Genomic DNA, 14684 nt, shown 5'->3' on the forward strand with positions numbered 1-14684 from the left:
TTAATTGCGGTCTTAATGTTTTAATTAATGAAAATAATGGGTGCATTCAATAAAACAAATAATTATCGACCCATTCCATGTTTGTGGATTTGCTATAATGGGCCTAGTTTCTTAAGAGGAAAGGGCCAAAATCCACATTAGCAAATAACCATCAAACCTCAATCACAACCCAGTTTCAAGTTTTTTTTTTTAAAAAAGAAAAAAGAATAGTAGGGAAAAAAAATCCAAGGGCTTGTTGCTTTGAAGATGATCAAGGAAATAATATATATAATCAAGTAAACTCAAGAAAATCATGGCAGAGATGCATTGCATGACACAGAGAAGCTCTACTATTACTTAACTGGTACCCAAAAGATTTACAACTTACAAGAACGTGGAAATGAAGCCAAGGAGACACCAAGTGTTTACTCTCGAGTATCTTGAGAGTCCTTGCCCTCCTCAAGGCTTTGATGATCTGATTGTTTAGTGTAGATTCTGTAACGCCGCTCTCGCCCATAAATTACCCAGAAGATCAATGAAAGCATAACTGCTGTTGACACCATCGCCAATCCAACGTATATCCACTTACTGTATGCTTGCAGATCAGGGCAATGATCTCTGTATATTTCGTCGAAAGTTTCTCTGACAAATGTGCAGTCTTGTAGCTCAGCTAAGAAGGGACCATAGTTTTCTAACCCATTGCACAAATTTACAGCTGCTGTCATGTCGTCGTATAAGGGTGGAGTTAGACGCCCTGTTGTTGTACATACACCGCTTGGTGAAACTTGACACACATAATTACTCAAAGCCTGCAAAAATTAATCCCTTGTTAAGAGTGTTCAAAACTTTGTTCCATGTGAGTGCTCTTTTAAGGCAATAGAGGAACCGAGAGGGTTACCTGTGTGGCATTGTTCAAGTTCAGTTCACCAGCCGTGCAAGTTCTGTCCGTAAAGTCAGGGTGAAATGGATTGCATAATATTGGAACTAATGGACCGGATTGATTGAAGTAGAAGGGCACAAAAGCTGGGGCAAAATTTATGTTTGAGACGTTGGTGATGACCTCGTTGACTACTTCGACAAGCTGAGAAGTGACTTCTTTTGTTCTCGTTAGAGTGTCTTGGGCAGTGGCCTTGTCCACACAGGGTATTATGGAATCTAAAGCTGTATGAGCAGCAGGGTTTTGTACATATTCATTCATTGCAACACAAGTATCTCCAGCCACACTAATGCATGGAAGAAAAATGAGGATTAGCTTTGACCATGCAAGTTTGAACACATGAATGTCAGCAGACTCATCCCAATGAACTGATAGCATCGCTTATACGTGAAGGAAAAAAATGAGCAGAATTACGTGCAATTCTGTAAACTTACTTATGAAGAAGTAGGAATATGCCACATAATATAAATGTTCCAGTAACGAGTATCCATCCAAAGATAACCAGACTGCAAAAAATTTCATAGATCATACTTGGTAAGAGATTACCTTAGTGCAAACAGAATAACAACAAAAATGAAAAAGGGAATAATAAAAAAATGAAAGGGCAATGAACCATCTCACTCACACGTAGACGAGAACTTGCATTCCAAAAATTGAGAATACTGGATAAAATATCACAAAATATTAGACCAAGATGATTTTTAATTTATAATCCAGGGAAATCAACATGCTTGGAATCTTATTGAGGAATTCAAATGACTTACAGAATCCGAGAAATGTCAAGACCAGCATAATAGCTGCAATTAGAATTAGAGCTAATCTCCTGGAAGGACACCAGTATATTCCTTAGTATAGCAATTTCAAACAAACGAATTGAGGTTAGAGTCATATTCATACACTCACACAGAATCCAGAAGGTCGCGTATGTCATGCGAATTCTTGGCTGTTTCATCAGCAACAGTGCTGGCTGAAGAATTAAGTTTTGATTCTACGTTGTCAATATCTGATTGGACATTAGAAGGTAGAAAAACTTTCTGAACCGATATTTGCTTAGCCGTGGCAAGATTATTTGACACTTCTTGCAGTTTTTGGACAGTGGTATCTGCTTGGTACACTACATATTCCAATGTTTTTTTGGTACTGCCACGAAACTTGACTTGACCAGCATAGAGGACAACACATCCGATGCTGCAACAACAAAGTAAATATCAGTTTGGCACAGGAACTTAATTGAACATAAATCTAAAAGAGGAAATTGTGAGAGAGTACATTGCTGCGATGGTGAAGAATATGAGGAAAATAAGAGAAAGGGCATAAGCAGTTTTAGAATAGCCATAAGGCTTCCTTTTGCAGCAGAAATGAAAGATACAAATGAACAGCAAACACGCCCCGAAGCCCAGGAACCAAATAGCAGCAATGACAAACAGAGGAGCCGCAGTATAAGCCACTGACTGCAAATAAAAAAAAATATATTGAAAGGAAAAGCTTAACAATGTGATTTACCAGTATCTATAGGTCAATCTGATTATGAAAGCAAAAGGTGAAGAACAATCACAATCGTGATGCAGAGCTTATGCGGTTCAACAATATTTAAGAGTTTTTTTATCACGCACATGCAATCATGTAGTCAAGGTAAACTTCATCCATTAAACACGATCACTTTATCTGAAGAAAAAAGTTAATGTAACATGAGAGTGTCTTTAGAAGCAGGGCAGCACGATACGCTGTCCACAAACTACATTTTGCAAAATAGCTTTCCACAAACTACACTGTCCAAAATGTTGCCAGATATTTTGGGCCATAAACTAATTAAAAGCAGTTGCTTCGAGTTTTACCAAAAATTGAGTAGCCGTGTGATAATGTGTTTTCTTACATTAACTATTACAAGTTCAGGGCATAATGGTCATGTTACACCGTCTCTGATATCCGCAATGTTGTGTTGATTATTTATAGCCAAAACGGAAATAGTGATAAAAGAGCTTACAGCCCAATAATGGCGGTCCTTGATATTCCATCCCCCTGAATATCTTTTGAATCCGTTGAGAGGGTCTTGTCTGTAAGTCCTCTTTGCAGCCAAAACAAGCGAGGAGCTCTCACTGTCATTGCCAACAACGGGCGCAAAACTCGGTCCCTCATTATAATCAGGTGCAAAGACAGCTACATTTTCTGCCTCAGCCTCACTCACTGTTCCATGCAAGTAGATAAGTGAAGGAAAATACAAACGCAAGAAGTACTACAGAGCAAAAGCTAAAGGGTAAGTAAGTAAGTAAGTACCTGAGGGGAGTGGCGTTTGGCTGGCGAGAAAATGAGAAGTTCCATATCCATGTGAGAAAGAAAGAAAGAAGAGAAGAGAAAATGTTAGTGACCTGTAATTTACTATCATGATTAACTTACAGAGACGGAGACAAAGTGATGAAAGAGTATGAGGAGTCTTTGTCTCAACAGGAAGAAGCATTGGATACTTAACAAATTTTTTTTCGGTTGAATAAAGTTTTATTACAAAAATAACCTTGTGAAAAGGTTGCAGTTAGGAGAAAATTATGTAAATGAGGGCAGAAAAGTGGGAGATTTTGGGTAAGAAACATTATGAAAATTGGGATAGTGTTCCTACTACTATACAATCCACTCATGATTCATGGAAACTGGGGTAACGCGGATTGATTGTAAGGCAGAAAAGGTATTAATGGGACCCAACTAAGAGATTGCTGGGGCTCTTTCTTCAAGAAATTGCCTTTCTGCTGCGGTGCTTTTTGACTTTACGATGAAAAAAGCCTTTCCTCTGGCCCCGGCCGTTCCCGCCTTTCCCCTGTCCTTTTTGAAATCTGGGAGTAAATTGTGGTGAATCGTTTTCATTTTCAACAATGGTGTCAGATGTTCAATACGATGTCGTGCTAGCATTAAAATATACCCAATAACTTAAAATATGAAAATGAAATATATATTCTATGCTAGTTAAAACATCGAGCTATTTGATCGACAATCCATTTTTTTATAAAGTTCGGTTAAGCGTATTCACGTAAAGAGTGAATTGTCAAACAAGTCCAAAGACATATCTATATCGTTAGCGCATATTGGACGCTGTTTTGCATAAGCAGAGGCCGCTGGGACCTTAAAGTCTAGCGCATATTGGACGGCCCCTATAAAATGACTCGAGGATCTCCGAATTAGGCGACTAAAATCCTCATAACACAAATAACTGAATAAACCGCCAGAAGCGAACGTAATTTTTGTTGAGAGCTCATTTCTCTGGACCAAGACTATCTTTGATTGTCTAAGCTCTCAGGTCAAACTCTGACTCTGCTTTTCAAATAATTCTATTCAATTCTCAGTGTTCTTTCTAATTGACCACTTAGAAAGAACACTGATGCATATAGCATTATATATGCAAGCTTCGTGTACGGTACTGTGATTGTTTGTTCAACTCTGGAACAACTTTAATTTACTTCTGAATGCTTAAAGATCAATTTGTATGCATGTAGGATTGAATCTTGGAGATAGCCTTCACTGATGATCTCATTTCTTTCTAAGATTTAGAAGGTTTCTTGGTTATAGTAACTGTTAATTCATCTTGAATTATTGCAGGCGTTACTAGGGTTTTGACGAAGATGGCAAGTAATTTTGAAGATGGAGCTATAGATTTGTGGGAGTCATGAGGCTGGCTGTTCTGATTCCACTATTGACATAAAGATTAAATCATTGGATTGTCAAATACATACAGTGCAAGTAGATAAGCATGTAAAATATCTTATGCTTTGTAATGCTTTACTGAAAAATTGCCTCACTTTGGTTTACAGCTTAATTATTGAATGTATATGAGTTGTGTATGTGCTTTTCTTTCATTTGAATAGTTGGTACACGGCATCACTTGCAAGTTTGTCGATGCCATTGTTTTCATATCTACTTGACCCTTATCTACTATAGCTGATAGTCTATCTCATAGAATATGTATGCATCTTGTGGGTTCCAATTCTTGCATCCAATTCTTGCATTAACGGAACAAATTGTTGCCATTACTGGTGTAATATTGCAGCAACAGCGGCTGCTACATCAAGGGAAAGTTTTAAAAAATGACCACATCCTGTCAGCTTACTGTATCCTTTCTATAGGTTATTAGTGTTATGTCCCTATTCTCGACTTATCTTGAAAGTTCTTCCCATAAAAGTTTGCAGGTAATTTATTAAATTCCATATCGCCAAATAAAAATGTCGTTTTGTTGTCTTGATGGAAACATGGTTTGGGAAGAAATAACAATCTATTGTATGTGGGAAATGCATAGTTATTGTAAGGATGTGAAAGAAAGATGTCCCTAATTTCTATAATTTGCAAACATATTTTTTTGGCTTAATTCAGTTTAGTCGTAGAAGATGGACAGGTATTACTCCTAGTTGACGGACCAACATTCCCTCATCATCAGAGAACGTGCTTGATAATTCAGGTTGGATTTGCCTTTTATTTTCAATCAACTTATTAGATCCTTTTCTGGTCATGATGGAACTTTCTGTGAAAATGAGTATCTCTTGACAACAAGCAATGATCATACTGTTACGTAACATTTTTCTTCAGTTTTCCTTCATCTCCTCAGGATGTTCCTTTTCAATGTTACTTTCTTTCTTTAGTCATCTCCACAAGATGCTTCATTTTTAATGTCAGTCTCGTTCTTTACTTTAGGGTAAGCACATTTGTATCGGTATTCTTGCTTTTTAGGTCTCTTGAGGATTGTTCACATTACTGTTATCAAATATTGACCAAGTAGCAGAATTTGTAGCTACTTACCCTGCTTCAAGTTTTAGCAATCCTCAAATGGATCTCAATCGGGTGAGTACTAGAGTTATTAAATTGAAAGAGTATACAATTCCGTACCTACCATTAGTTAGAAAAGCAATAATTATATCCTCTCTCTCTCTCCTTTTTTTTTTGTCCCCTGAAAATTCATTTACCACATGTCAGATTTTCTCCACTCTCAACTCTTCCCAAATTGCAACTACAGGAAGGAACAATGAAGAGGTTGATCTTAGGGTAAATGTTTGGTGATTCATTTCCTGAAACAACTACTGCAAAATAGCTTGTTTGTATTTCATTAGAACTAAGAAGCCCGCCTTATCTCTGTACATTTTCTTTTCTCCCGATGGTCTTAATCATGCTAATTTTTGGTGTGTAAATTGTTCAAGAGAAATACACACTTATGTGCTTTATCCAAATGTACGACATTCAGGGAATGTGACAAAGTCAAGTGATCGGATAGTTTTTGTTAACCTATTGGCTAGCATAAATTTATGAAATGGTTCTCTTAATTGAATTAAGGATAGTATCTTATAATATTTTGAGTAACAGCTAAAGCCATTGAAAATTTATCTTCTGGCATGGTTCCGAGGTTCTAATTGACAGTTTTGTGAAGTCTTTTTGTCCCCTTTGGGGAGCTTGTGCTTATCTTCTCGAACAACATGCTAGCTGTTCTGTAAATCTTGCTTGCTAATCTATTGATAGTTGTACCGAAAGTCTTGTAATGCTTTTGTATCAATGTTCCTTATCATTTGGCAGGAACCCTCCTTAGAGAGACTGTCAGAACCACAAAATCTCAATGCCATAAGATCTTCTAGCAGACGTTAACCTGACCTGGCTCCTGAATGTGATCAGTCAAATTCATCAAATGTTGCCACTTCTCAAATCCAATCCATTTTGGAGTCTCTGCAGCCGCCAGTAAGTTCTACTCACTTTTCTTTTTCTTCTTTCACTGTCTCCAAGTATTATCTTTGTGAATAAAACATTTCTTTTGGCATGTTCCAAATAGAGAACTATATGAGATCTTCAATTTTGTTGTTGCTGTTGATTTCTGATCTATAACAACTTCATTTCAGTTTCTGAATCACTTGAGACTTGAATTTGATATCAATCGTCAGTAGTACTCTTTTATTGTCTTATAGACACCATTCTGACCTTCAAATTTAATTGTAAAGTTACGTGATCAGAGAGATTGCTGAAATTTTGAATTGTCTTTAGGGACTGGAGCTCAGCATCGGAGTTTGCAAGAGTTGGATGTTGATCCTCATGCAGCTCGTAGGCAGAGAGGTCTCCCCAGACCAGCATCCTTAGCTGAAGTGATTATGTCAACAAGACAGTTATTGATGGACAAAGTTGCTGCATTATTATTTGTAAATCACTAAACTTGTCACGAACCTAATAGAAGAAACATTTTGCAGTTGAGGAACTTAATCTATAACTTATATATGTACAGAATCTTCCAAGACAATTGATGGATCAAGCACAAGTAACAGATTCATCACCTCAGATGGACATTCAAATGAATGCTTGTAGATCAGGATTTCTTTTGCAAAATGTAGGTGCTATGTTGCTTGAACTTGGTCGCACAACAAGGATAATGCAACTGTGTGAAACATCAGTGTGTTAATATATCTCTGCATAATCCCTTTGATTTTACCTGTGATCAACCTTGCTCTAACCAATTCATTTAGTCAGGCTGATGCTGTCATTTTAGCTGAACCTTCTATACACCTCTGGATTTGGCCCAAACCATATAATGATTGCGGTAATCTATACTCAATATTGTTGATTGTTGATTGTTTCTTACAAGCATTCATGGCACAGCCAATTCCCATTTGCAAAATCCCTAGTTGAACTGCAAAATTGGTTGAGGCATAGGACATGAACGAGCTTATAGTTTCTACAGTCATGTTTCCTTCTGATAAATATAAATTTAGGGCAGCTTATAGCATCTTAAGTATCCACTAAAAGTTGACTCTTTTCTTAAGAAACTAGTTGCAATAAAGAGCTCAGTACAAGGACACAACACCTATTGAGATTCAACTCATCATACGATAATAACTATAGCCAATGTATGATTTTTGGAGAAATGGTTGTTTTCTTGTGCAGGGTCTGGACTCAGAAGATGACCCGCCATCACCTCCTGGTGCGAAACGTCCAAAAGCAATATAAGTTTTCTCGAAAGTCCATTGCGTTACATTTTCAATTGTATGGGCTGCTAATTGAAGATTTATTCTTCCTATTGCTTCCTTAGAATGAGACCTTTTACTTGTTTCTGCAGAATTAAAGATCTTTATATGTATTACCAAGTCACAGATTAGTAAGCGCGTGTTATGTGGATTCGTGACCGGCAATCTGGCATCTAGGGAGATTCTAATAGTTAATGAGGAGATGTCGCTGCTGAGAATAGTCAATTCTCGATGAATACAATTCGTTTCTACTATACTTTTTAGTCCAAGTCCATATGGTAAACTTGGGAAACATAAGCATAATATTTTCCCTTGTACAGAATTTGCGTATGGTAATGTTTTGTATTTGGTGTTTTTTAAATTTGTTTTGGAGTACAAAAATGTTTTAGTTTGTTGTGAAAATGAAAACCCATGCAAATAGTGAAAGTGTATTTGGCTTGGCAGCTTGTTTTAATTTGGAATCCATGAGTGGTAGAAAACAGAATAATAGAGAACATTATACATTTTTTTGCAATAAAACATAAAAGAAGAGATATTTAATTTTTGTATTTCTTGTTTTTACAGCAGTTAAAAACACTTTTACCAAACAAGTTTTATATTTTTATATTTTTCACAAAACGAATAAATAAGACGGTACCAATACACCCTTAATATTTTTAATAAAGTGATCAGAAAAAAATTATAACAAAAAGGTATTGATAAACCTTGTTATGTCTTGTAATATTAAATCGTAAATCAATAGCAAGGTTGTACTTTGCAAGCTTTTAATAAATAGTATTAACTTGTATTAAGCAAATGGAAAAATAAATCTGAAATGCCTGGTGTTTCTTTTTTCGGGGAGGGGAAAAGAAAGGGAAATGACAGGTCGTTTAATGTATTAAAAAAACAAAATTTCTTATTCCGAATTTCCCCTTCAAAAGAAGGGCGTTTTAGTCATTGTAATCGTTTTAGGGTATCCCATTATAAAACCCTCGTTACAGCATCACTTCGACCCTCCGCGCTTGATTTAGGGTTTTCTGCATTGTGTTAGCCACCTCCGCCCAGTGCGTTCATCATCCTCAACAACTCAGCCCCGAAATCCAGCCATGGCGGAGCAGGTCCTCATTCATCTCTCTTCTGTTTTCCTCTCACTATTCGATCCTTTCTTTCTTTCATTTTTCTTTTCTTCACTCTAATTCATTGTCGCTTTCTTTGTTTGTTTGTGTTCAGACCGAGAAGGCGTTTTTGAAGCAGCCCAAGGTGTTTCTCAGGTAAATACTTCTCTTTATTTTTGTATTTAATAGTTCCGATGCGTTTTTTCTTTTTTGGTTAGTGAGCGCGTGCCGTGTTGATATTTTGCAGCTCGAAGAAGGCAGGAAAAGGAAAGAGGCCAGGAAAGGGAGGGAATCGATTCTGGAAGAGCATAGGCTTGGGATTCAAGACTCCCAGAGAGGCAATTGAAGGTTTGATTTTTTCCCCCCTGTTTCGTGCTCTTCATAGTGTCGATTTATTTGAATATTTTCTGCTCTTTTTATTTTTGCATATGGATTAAATTTTAAATTTTAGTTAGATTTTAGTGTTATTTGTCCAAAATGACCGCTGTAGCCCTTGTAATTTAAATTGCTAGTCGATTGGTTTTGTGAACTGTTATGCGCGGATCTCGTCTATTTGGTGCTAGTATCTTATACATTGTTTGGTATTGTTGAAAAATTGTCTGGCTTTTTTTGCACCTTAAATTTTTTCAAAAATTTTTAAGCAATTAAGCATTAAAATCTACAGTTACGTGCCTTTAATCTGCTCTTGTGCGATTAAGCATTGCATGTGTGCCATACTCTAGTCATGCTCATTTATCGAATCTGTTTCATAAAACTATGTGCAATTTGTGATTTAGTAAAGAGATTTGTTTGTTGTTGTTATTATTGCATATTTGTTTGTTGGGTAAAGCTAATGATTGGCAGAAGTGATTGTTGTCATTTTATTTTATGTTTTCTTATCAGTCTGTTTCTATCCGCGTTTGGGAAAGAACCCGAGTCTTAATGAGTTTATGCTTTTCAGGGACTTACATCGATAAGAAGTGTCCGTTCACCGGCACTGTTTCCATCAGGGGTCGTATCCTTGCTGGTACTTGCCACAGTGCTAAGATGAACAGAACCATCATCGTTAGGCGTAACTACCTTCACTTTGTGAAGAAATATCAGAGGTAAAGGACTTTAACAGTACTTACTTTTCCTTCATTGGTGATTGCTTCTTTTATTGCCATTGCCCCTTGCATAAACAATAATACTTTCTTCTTTGGTTATTCTTTAGGTATGAGAAGAGGCACTCTAACATTCCAGCACACATCTCACCTTGTTTCCGTGTGAAAGAGGGAGACCATGTTATCATTGGCCAGTGCAGGTGAGAGTCTATCTGTTTATTGCCATGTGGGAATTATATATCTGGTTTTTGTACTAATTGCAAAATGCACGGTGTCTGTCCGATTTTGGTAGGCCTTTGTCAAAGACGGTCAGGTTTAATGTCTTGAAAGTGATACCTGCTGGGTCTTCTGGTGGTGCAAAGAAGGCATTCACGGCGATGTGAGTTGGAGTCCGCTGTTTCCAACATTAAATTTTTGCTACTTTTGTTCCATGGGACTTTGTTATTTGGATTTTTGCATTGGGAATTAAATCCTTTTATGTCCTAATATATATTTTCTAGAGAAGTTAATTTTTCCTTTTGCTTGTTAGTATTTTCTTTGGTTTGGTTATGACATTGTTTTATTCCATATTTGTTCAATGGGATGAATGCATAGTGACTCTGTTATTGCTTAGGAAAATAAGTGTCGATTCCTATACCTTTTTATTTTCACTTTAAATTTTTGTTATGGAAAGGATGAATTTGCATGTGCATGGGCCTAGTTGCCATTTTTTCACGAGCTTCAGGCCTAAGGCATTAGTGGATGCTGGAGGGGTTGTCTATTCTTTAAGTAAAACCATAAGATTTTAACAGTTGCGGGCAAGTCTTACAGGTTCATTTACCCAATTTATTACTTGTATATTTCACATACAGGAAATTTGCAACTTGAAATTTCATTGAGATTTATTGCACATTGTCTTGTAATTACCAGTTGGGTGTTTGCTTCATGTAAAAGCACAGTGGTTCAATTTCTGTGATTGTTGGAATGCCCAAAAAAACATATTACGTTACCAGGACTGCAATCAGACATGTTCCTGAACCGAGAAGCGACATGCTTGGGTGGGCGGCCTACTGAATTGAACCGGACTCACTGTAATCCGTTCAGAAAATTTTGGACCGATTGGTTCCAGGCTTAGTTCGATTATTCTTTTCTTTTTTGATTACATGAGACTATTGCTCAAATTACAGTTCAAATTACAATTTATATTACATGAGAGTATAATTGATATGTACAATTATATATTTATACTGAGCTCTATTGATATGAATGTTGATATGATACCGCTCAAATTTTTAACCCTCTCAAATATTCGAGGGATGTCAAAATCTCATCCTGGGAGAAAGACTGTCTTCACTCGAGCTCAAGGACTCTAAGGAAGAATATTTAAATTAAACTCCTATAATGCGATTGCGGAGGCTTGAATTCCTTCCCTCACATTTGTGTGGGAGGGGCTCTAGCCACTTGGGCTTAGTTTGATTATTCGAAAAAAAATTGTACGAAACCGAAATAAAGAAATACTTGGGGAATTGGGATTTTAGTTGGGGATCAGATTCGGAGAGTCGGTATGTTTTACCTTCTCAATTTATTTTATACACTTTTCGACTAGCCACAAATGTTTTCAGATTTATCCTTGTTAAAATGGTTCAAAAAGGAGTTTTCCCCAGTCCCCACCCACACACTCCCCCTCTCTTCCAAGCTCATGAACTTCTTCTTTTTCACACTCCTCACATCTCTCTAATTGATTCAGAATTTTGCATCAAATGACAGTCTCTAAAACAAATCTCAAATTGAAATTGTCACAATAATGGATCACTACATAAATTCAAAACCTATCCATCAATAATAGTGCAAGTCTTCGTCTATCCATCAAGTGTTAGATGGTAGTGGATTGATGGTGATAAAGATGTGTGGTGGTGATGCTGATAAGTGACGGATGGAGATAATAATTGAGAGAAAAGAGAGCGGAAGATATCGGTGACAGATGAGGACATTATTTGAGAGAAAAGAGAGGTAAAGGTGAAGAAATAGTTACTTTTAATTCTTAATAAGGATAACTTTAAAAAAAAAATTGAATTAACTGAAAAGTGAAAAATATCATTAATGTACTGGACAGTGGACACACCGTTCAACAAGGATAATAGAATAGGCATATTAGACAAAATCCCAAAATGTTGCCCGTGGCACGACTGCACTGCACAAATCAACTTGAGTATAACCATATTAAAAACGCATGTTTACAATTGTAATCGACATTTTTTTTATGATGCTGTAACAGTAATGATAATGAAGTTATTAATTATCGTTGCTTTAATTTAGTAGATAAATAATTAATAGATAAGGGAAAATGTCCTTTTCACCCTTAAGGTTTGATGCAATAGCCATTTCATCCTTACAGTTTAAATAATAAATCATTTCATCTCTATTTTTTAAGCAATAGCCCAAACATTCTTTTATTAATTTACTGTTATTATGTTGTATACTTCATTGAGGGTAAAATAGGATTTCTAAATAATGATAAATTATTTTAAAATAAGCTCTCAAATACATTTAACTTTAAGGATAACTTAATAAATAAACATAATAACATTAAATAATATGTAAAATATATATTTAGGACCAAAAAATATAAATTTCATAGGCACTAGAGTAATTTTTTTTAATATTTAGCTTATTCTCAACTTTAATATGGTCGAAATAAATAAATAAATAAATAATCAATCAGTACTGTTATTCTATCAAAAGTAATTACAGACTCCTTCATTTATTTTAAAAAAAAAGTCATAAATACATAACAACATATATTTAAAAATATTACAGAATAAAATACACTGTATTGGATTGTATTTTTTTTTAATCTTTTAGCCCATTCTTGACCTTACTATAGATAATGATTCCTTATTGAAAAGAATTATTATTATTATTATTATTTAGTTGACTTCATTAAAAAAAAAAATTAATGAACACACCCACATACACACATGTTGCATATTCTTTAGTATTATTTTTATTTCATTAAGTTATCCTTAAATTTTAAATTTATGCAAAAAGTCATATGTTATTCAATTATTCTTGAGATTTGTATTTTAAAAAACTTTGCATTTATTTAACTAAAAATCCTATTTTGTCCTCAATAAATTATAGAGTAAACTAATTTTGAATTCATGAAAGGGTATTTTGGGCTATTGTATAAAAAATAAGAATGAAACGAGCTATTATTTAAAAAATAAGGATGAAATGAGCTATTATATCAGACTATAGGGATGTAAAAAACTTTTTCCCTAATGATAATGATAAGGATCTCTAGATTCTCATTTTTTTTAATTTAGTAGATAAATAATTAATGATTTAATAATCAATAGATAATATCCAGGTTTATGGATATAATATTATTTTTATTATTTGATAAATATTTTGTAAATTACCGACAAAATTGAAAATTAAAGATTCAATCATACATATTAATTCAGATGCTTAAATAATAAATATGAATTATAAAATCTTCAACAACACGTGTTAATAGAGATCCTTTTGTCGTTAATAATTGGAACAATATAATTTTGAACTCTTAGCTTTATTCATTGGTTATTTATTTATTTTTGGTTTAAATTACTCATTTGGTAAGATTGTTTTGAATTGATTGTTGCAATATTAAAATACATCATTTTTTTGGAAAATACAAATATAGAAGTTTATTCAATATAATTGTTTTTTCTTTATTATTTAATCTTTAAAAAAACATGTTTAGCTAACATATCTTATAACTAGTAAATTAAATTTTAAATAATTGAAATCAAAATATTATCCTAAATAACTTCTAATTGATTCAACGGCACTTGTTTGTGCCACTATTGATGCTCATCTTTATAACAGCATCATAAAATGACTCAAATATTATTAATAATAAAAATTACATGTTGTCACCGCACATTTTAACATAACTAAGAAATAGCAAGTCAATGCGAATAAAAAAGCATACTGTAATCATAACAAGTTAATAACTATGCGTTTCCAAACACTTATGGAAGGAATATGCCGAATTTGTTAAGAAAATGAAAGAACAGGCTACGGCAAATTTCCCATTCAGAACTCTCAAATAGCACCTAAATCTGGAATAATAATTTAAAATTAATTCCTTGCTCATGAATTAATATTCAATCATATCACTTCCCCTTATATGATGTTATCTCCTCATCAAATTCTTTAATTTTGGGAACATATAAGTTTACTTCTAATTATACTTTACTAAATAGTTTTGGAGTATTTGCAATTCTTAGTTGATCTTTGCTAATTAATCTAAGGGGTAAAATCTCATTTAGGCCCCGTTTGAGATTGCTTTTGGGAGGGTTAAAAGTGATTTTAAAAATTTAAAAGTTAATTTTGGTGTTTGGTAAAAAAAAATCAAAATCACTTTTGCCAGAATCAGCTCCTCCTACAGCTAATTTTGAAAAGCAGGGAAGGAGTAACTTTTAAATTCTGATTTTGAGAATTCAATTTTATCATTTAATATAATTCCATAAATATCCTTACAATTATTACTTAAACCCAAAATTATCCTTATTTAAATTAGAAACAAAATCAATATTTTAATAATTTTTTATTGTAATTAACGCACACCTTTCGTTTACCCTATTTCTTCATATTTTGT

General features: G+C 34.4%; 2 protein-coding genes and 1 long non-coding RNA gene across 21 annotated transcripts; 2 read left to right on the forward strand and 1 right to left on the reverse strand.

Annotated features, from left to right (window-relative positions):
- Positions 1-311: 311 nt before the first annotated feature.
- On the reverse strand, positions 312-3386 carry LOC102624145 (uncharacterized). The gene is made up of 9 exons (XM_006483654.4): positions 3191-3386; positions 2901-3100; positions 2186-2367; positions 1820-2104; positions 1681-1739; positions 1542-1578; positions 1351-1422; positions 878-1202; positions 312-788 (listed from the first exon to the last, which is right to left on the reverse strand). Exons 1-9 carry the CDS (start codon positions 3369-3371, stop codon positions 405-407), a joined length of 1725 nt encoding a protein of 574 aa, XP_006483717.3. The 5' UTR covers positions 3372-3386; the 3' UTR covers positions 312-404.
- Positions 3387-3660: 274 nt separating this feature from the next.
- LOC102610298 (uncharacterized) lies at positions 3661-8537 on the forward strand. Of its 19 annotated transcripts, none has more exons than XR_008054341.1 (8): positions 3696-4199; positions 4499-4651; positions 4947-5351; positions 5480-5585; positions 5673-5731; positions 5864-5932; positions 6455-6613; positions 6914-7310. It is a non-coding gene; the product is annotated as an uncharacterized LOC102610298 (long non-coding RNA). The 19 variants fall into 19 exon arrangements; XR_008054339.1 differs by having other exon boundaries at positions 3711-4199; positions 5682-5731; XR_008054340.1 differs by having other exon boundaries at positions 3712-4199; positions 5499-5585.
- A 284-nt stretch (positions 8538-8821) lies between these two features.
- On the forward strand, positions 8822-10588 carry LOC102609988 (40S ribosomal protein S11). Its single transcript, XM_006483350.4, has 6 exons — positions 8822-8981; positions 9094-9134; positions 9226-9326; positions 9919-10063; positions 10171-10260; positions 10353-10588. Exons 1-6 carry the CDS (start codon positions 8970-8972, stop codon positions 10441-10443), a joined length of 480 nt encoding a protein of 159 aa, XP_006483413.1. The 5' UTR covers positions 8822-8969; the 3' UTR covers positions 10444-10588.
- The last annotated feature ends 4096 nt before the right edge of the window (positions 10589-14684 follow it).

Source organism: Citrus sinensis, chromosome 1 (genome assembly GCF_022201045.2).
Source record: "Citrus sinensis cultivar Valencia sweet orange chromosome 1, DVS_A1.0, whole genome shotgun sequence".
Classification (NCBI taxonomy): domain Eukaryota; kingdom Viridiplantae; phylum Streptophyta; class Magnoliopsida; order Sapindales; family Rutaceae; genus Citrus; species Citrus sinensis.

Excerpts from the sequence above, each read along its gene's own strand:
- LOC102624145 (XM_006483654.4), bottom strand. The coding sequence starts at position 3,371 with ATGCTTCTTCCTGTTGAGACAAAGACTCCTCATACTCTTTCATCACTT. Across the intron at positions 2,368-2,900 it reads AGGACCGCCATTATTGGGCT|TCAGTGGCTTATACTGCGGC; the intron begins GTAAGCTCTTTT and ends TTTTATTTGCAG. Across the intron at positions 1,579-1,680 it reads CTTGACATTTCTCGGATTCT|TATTCTCAATTTTTGGAATG; the intron begins GTAAGTCATTTG and ends TATTTTATCCAG.
- LOC102609988 (XM_006483350.4), top strand. Across the intron at positions 9,327-9,918 it reads TCCCAGAGAGGCAATTGAAG|GGACTTACATCGATAAGAAG; the intron begins GTTTGATTTTTT and ends TATGCTTTTCAG. Across the intron at positions 10,261-10,352 it reads GTTATCATTGGCCAGTGCAG|GCCTTTGTCAAAGACGGTCA; the intron begins GTGAGAGTCTAT and ends CGATTTTGGTAG.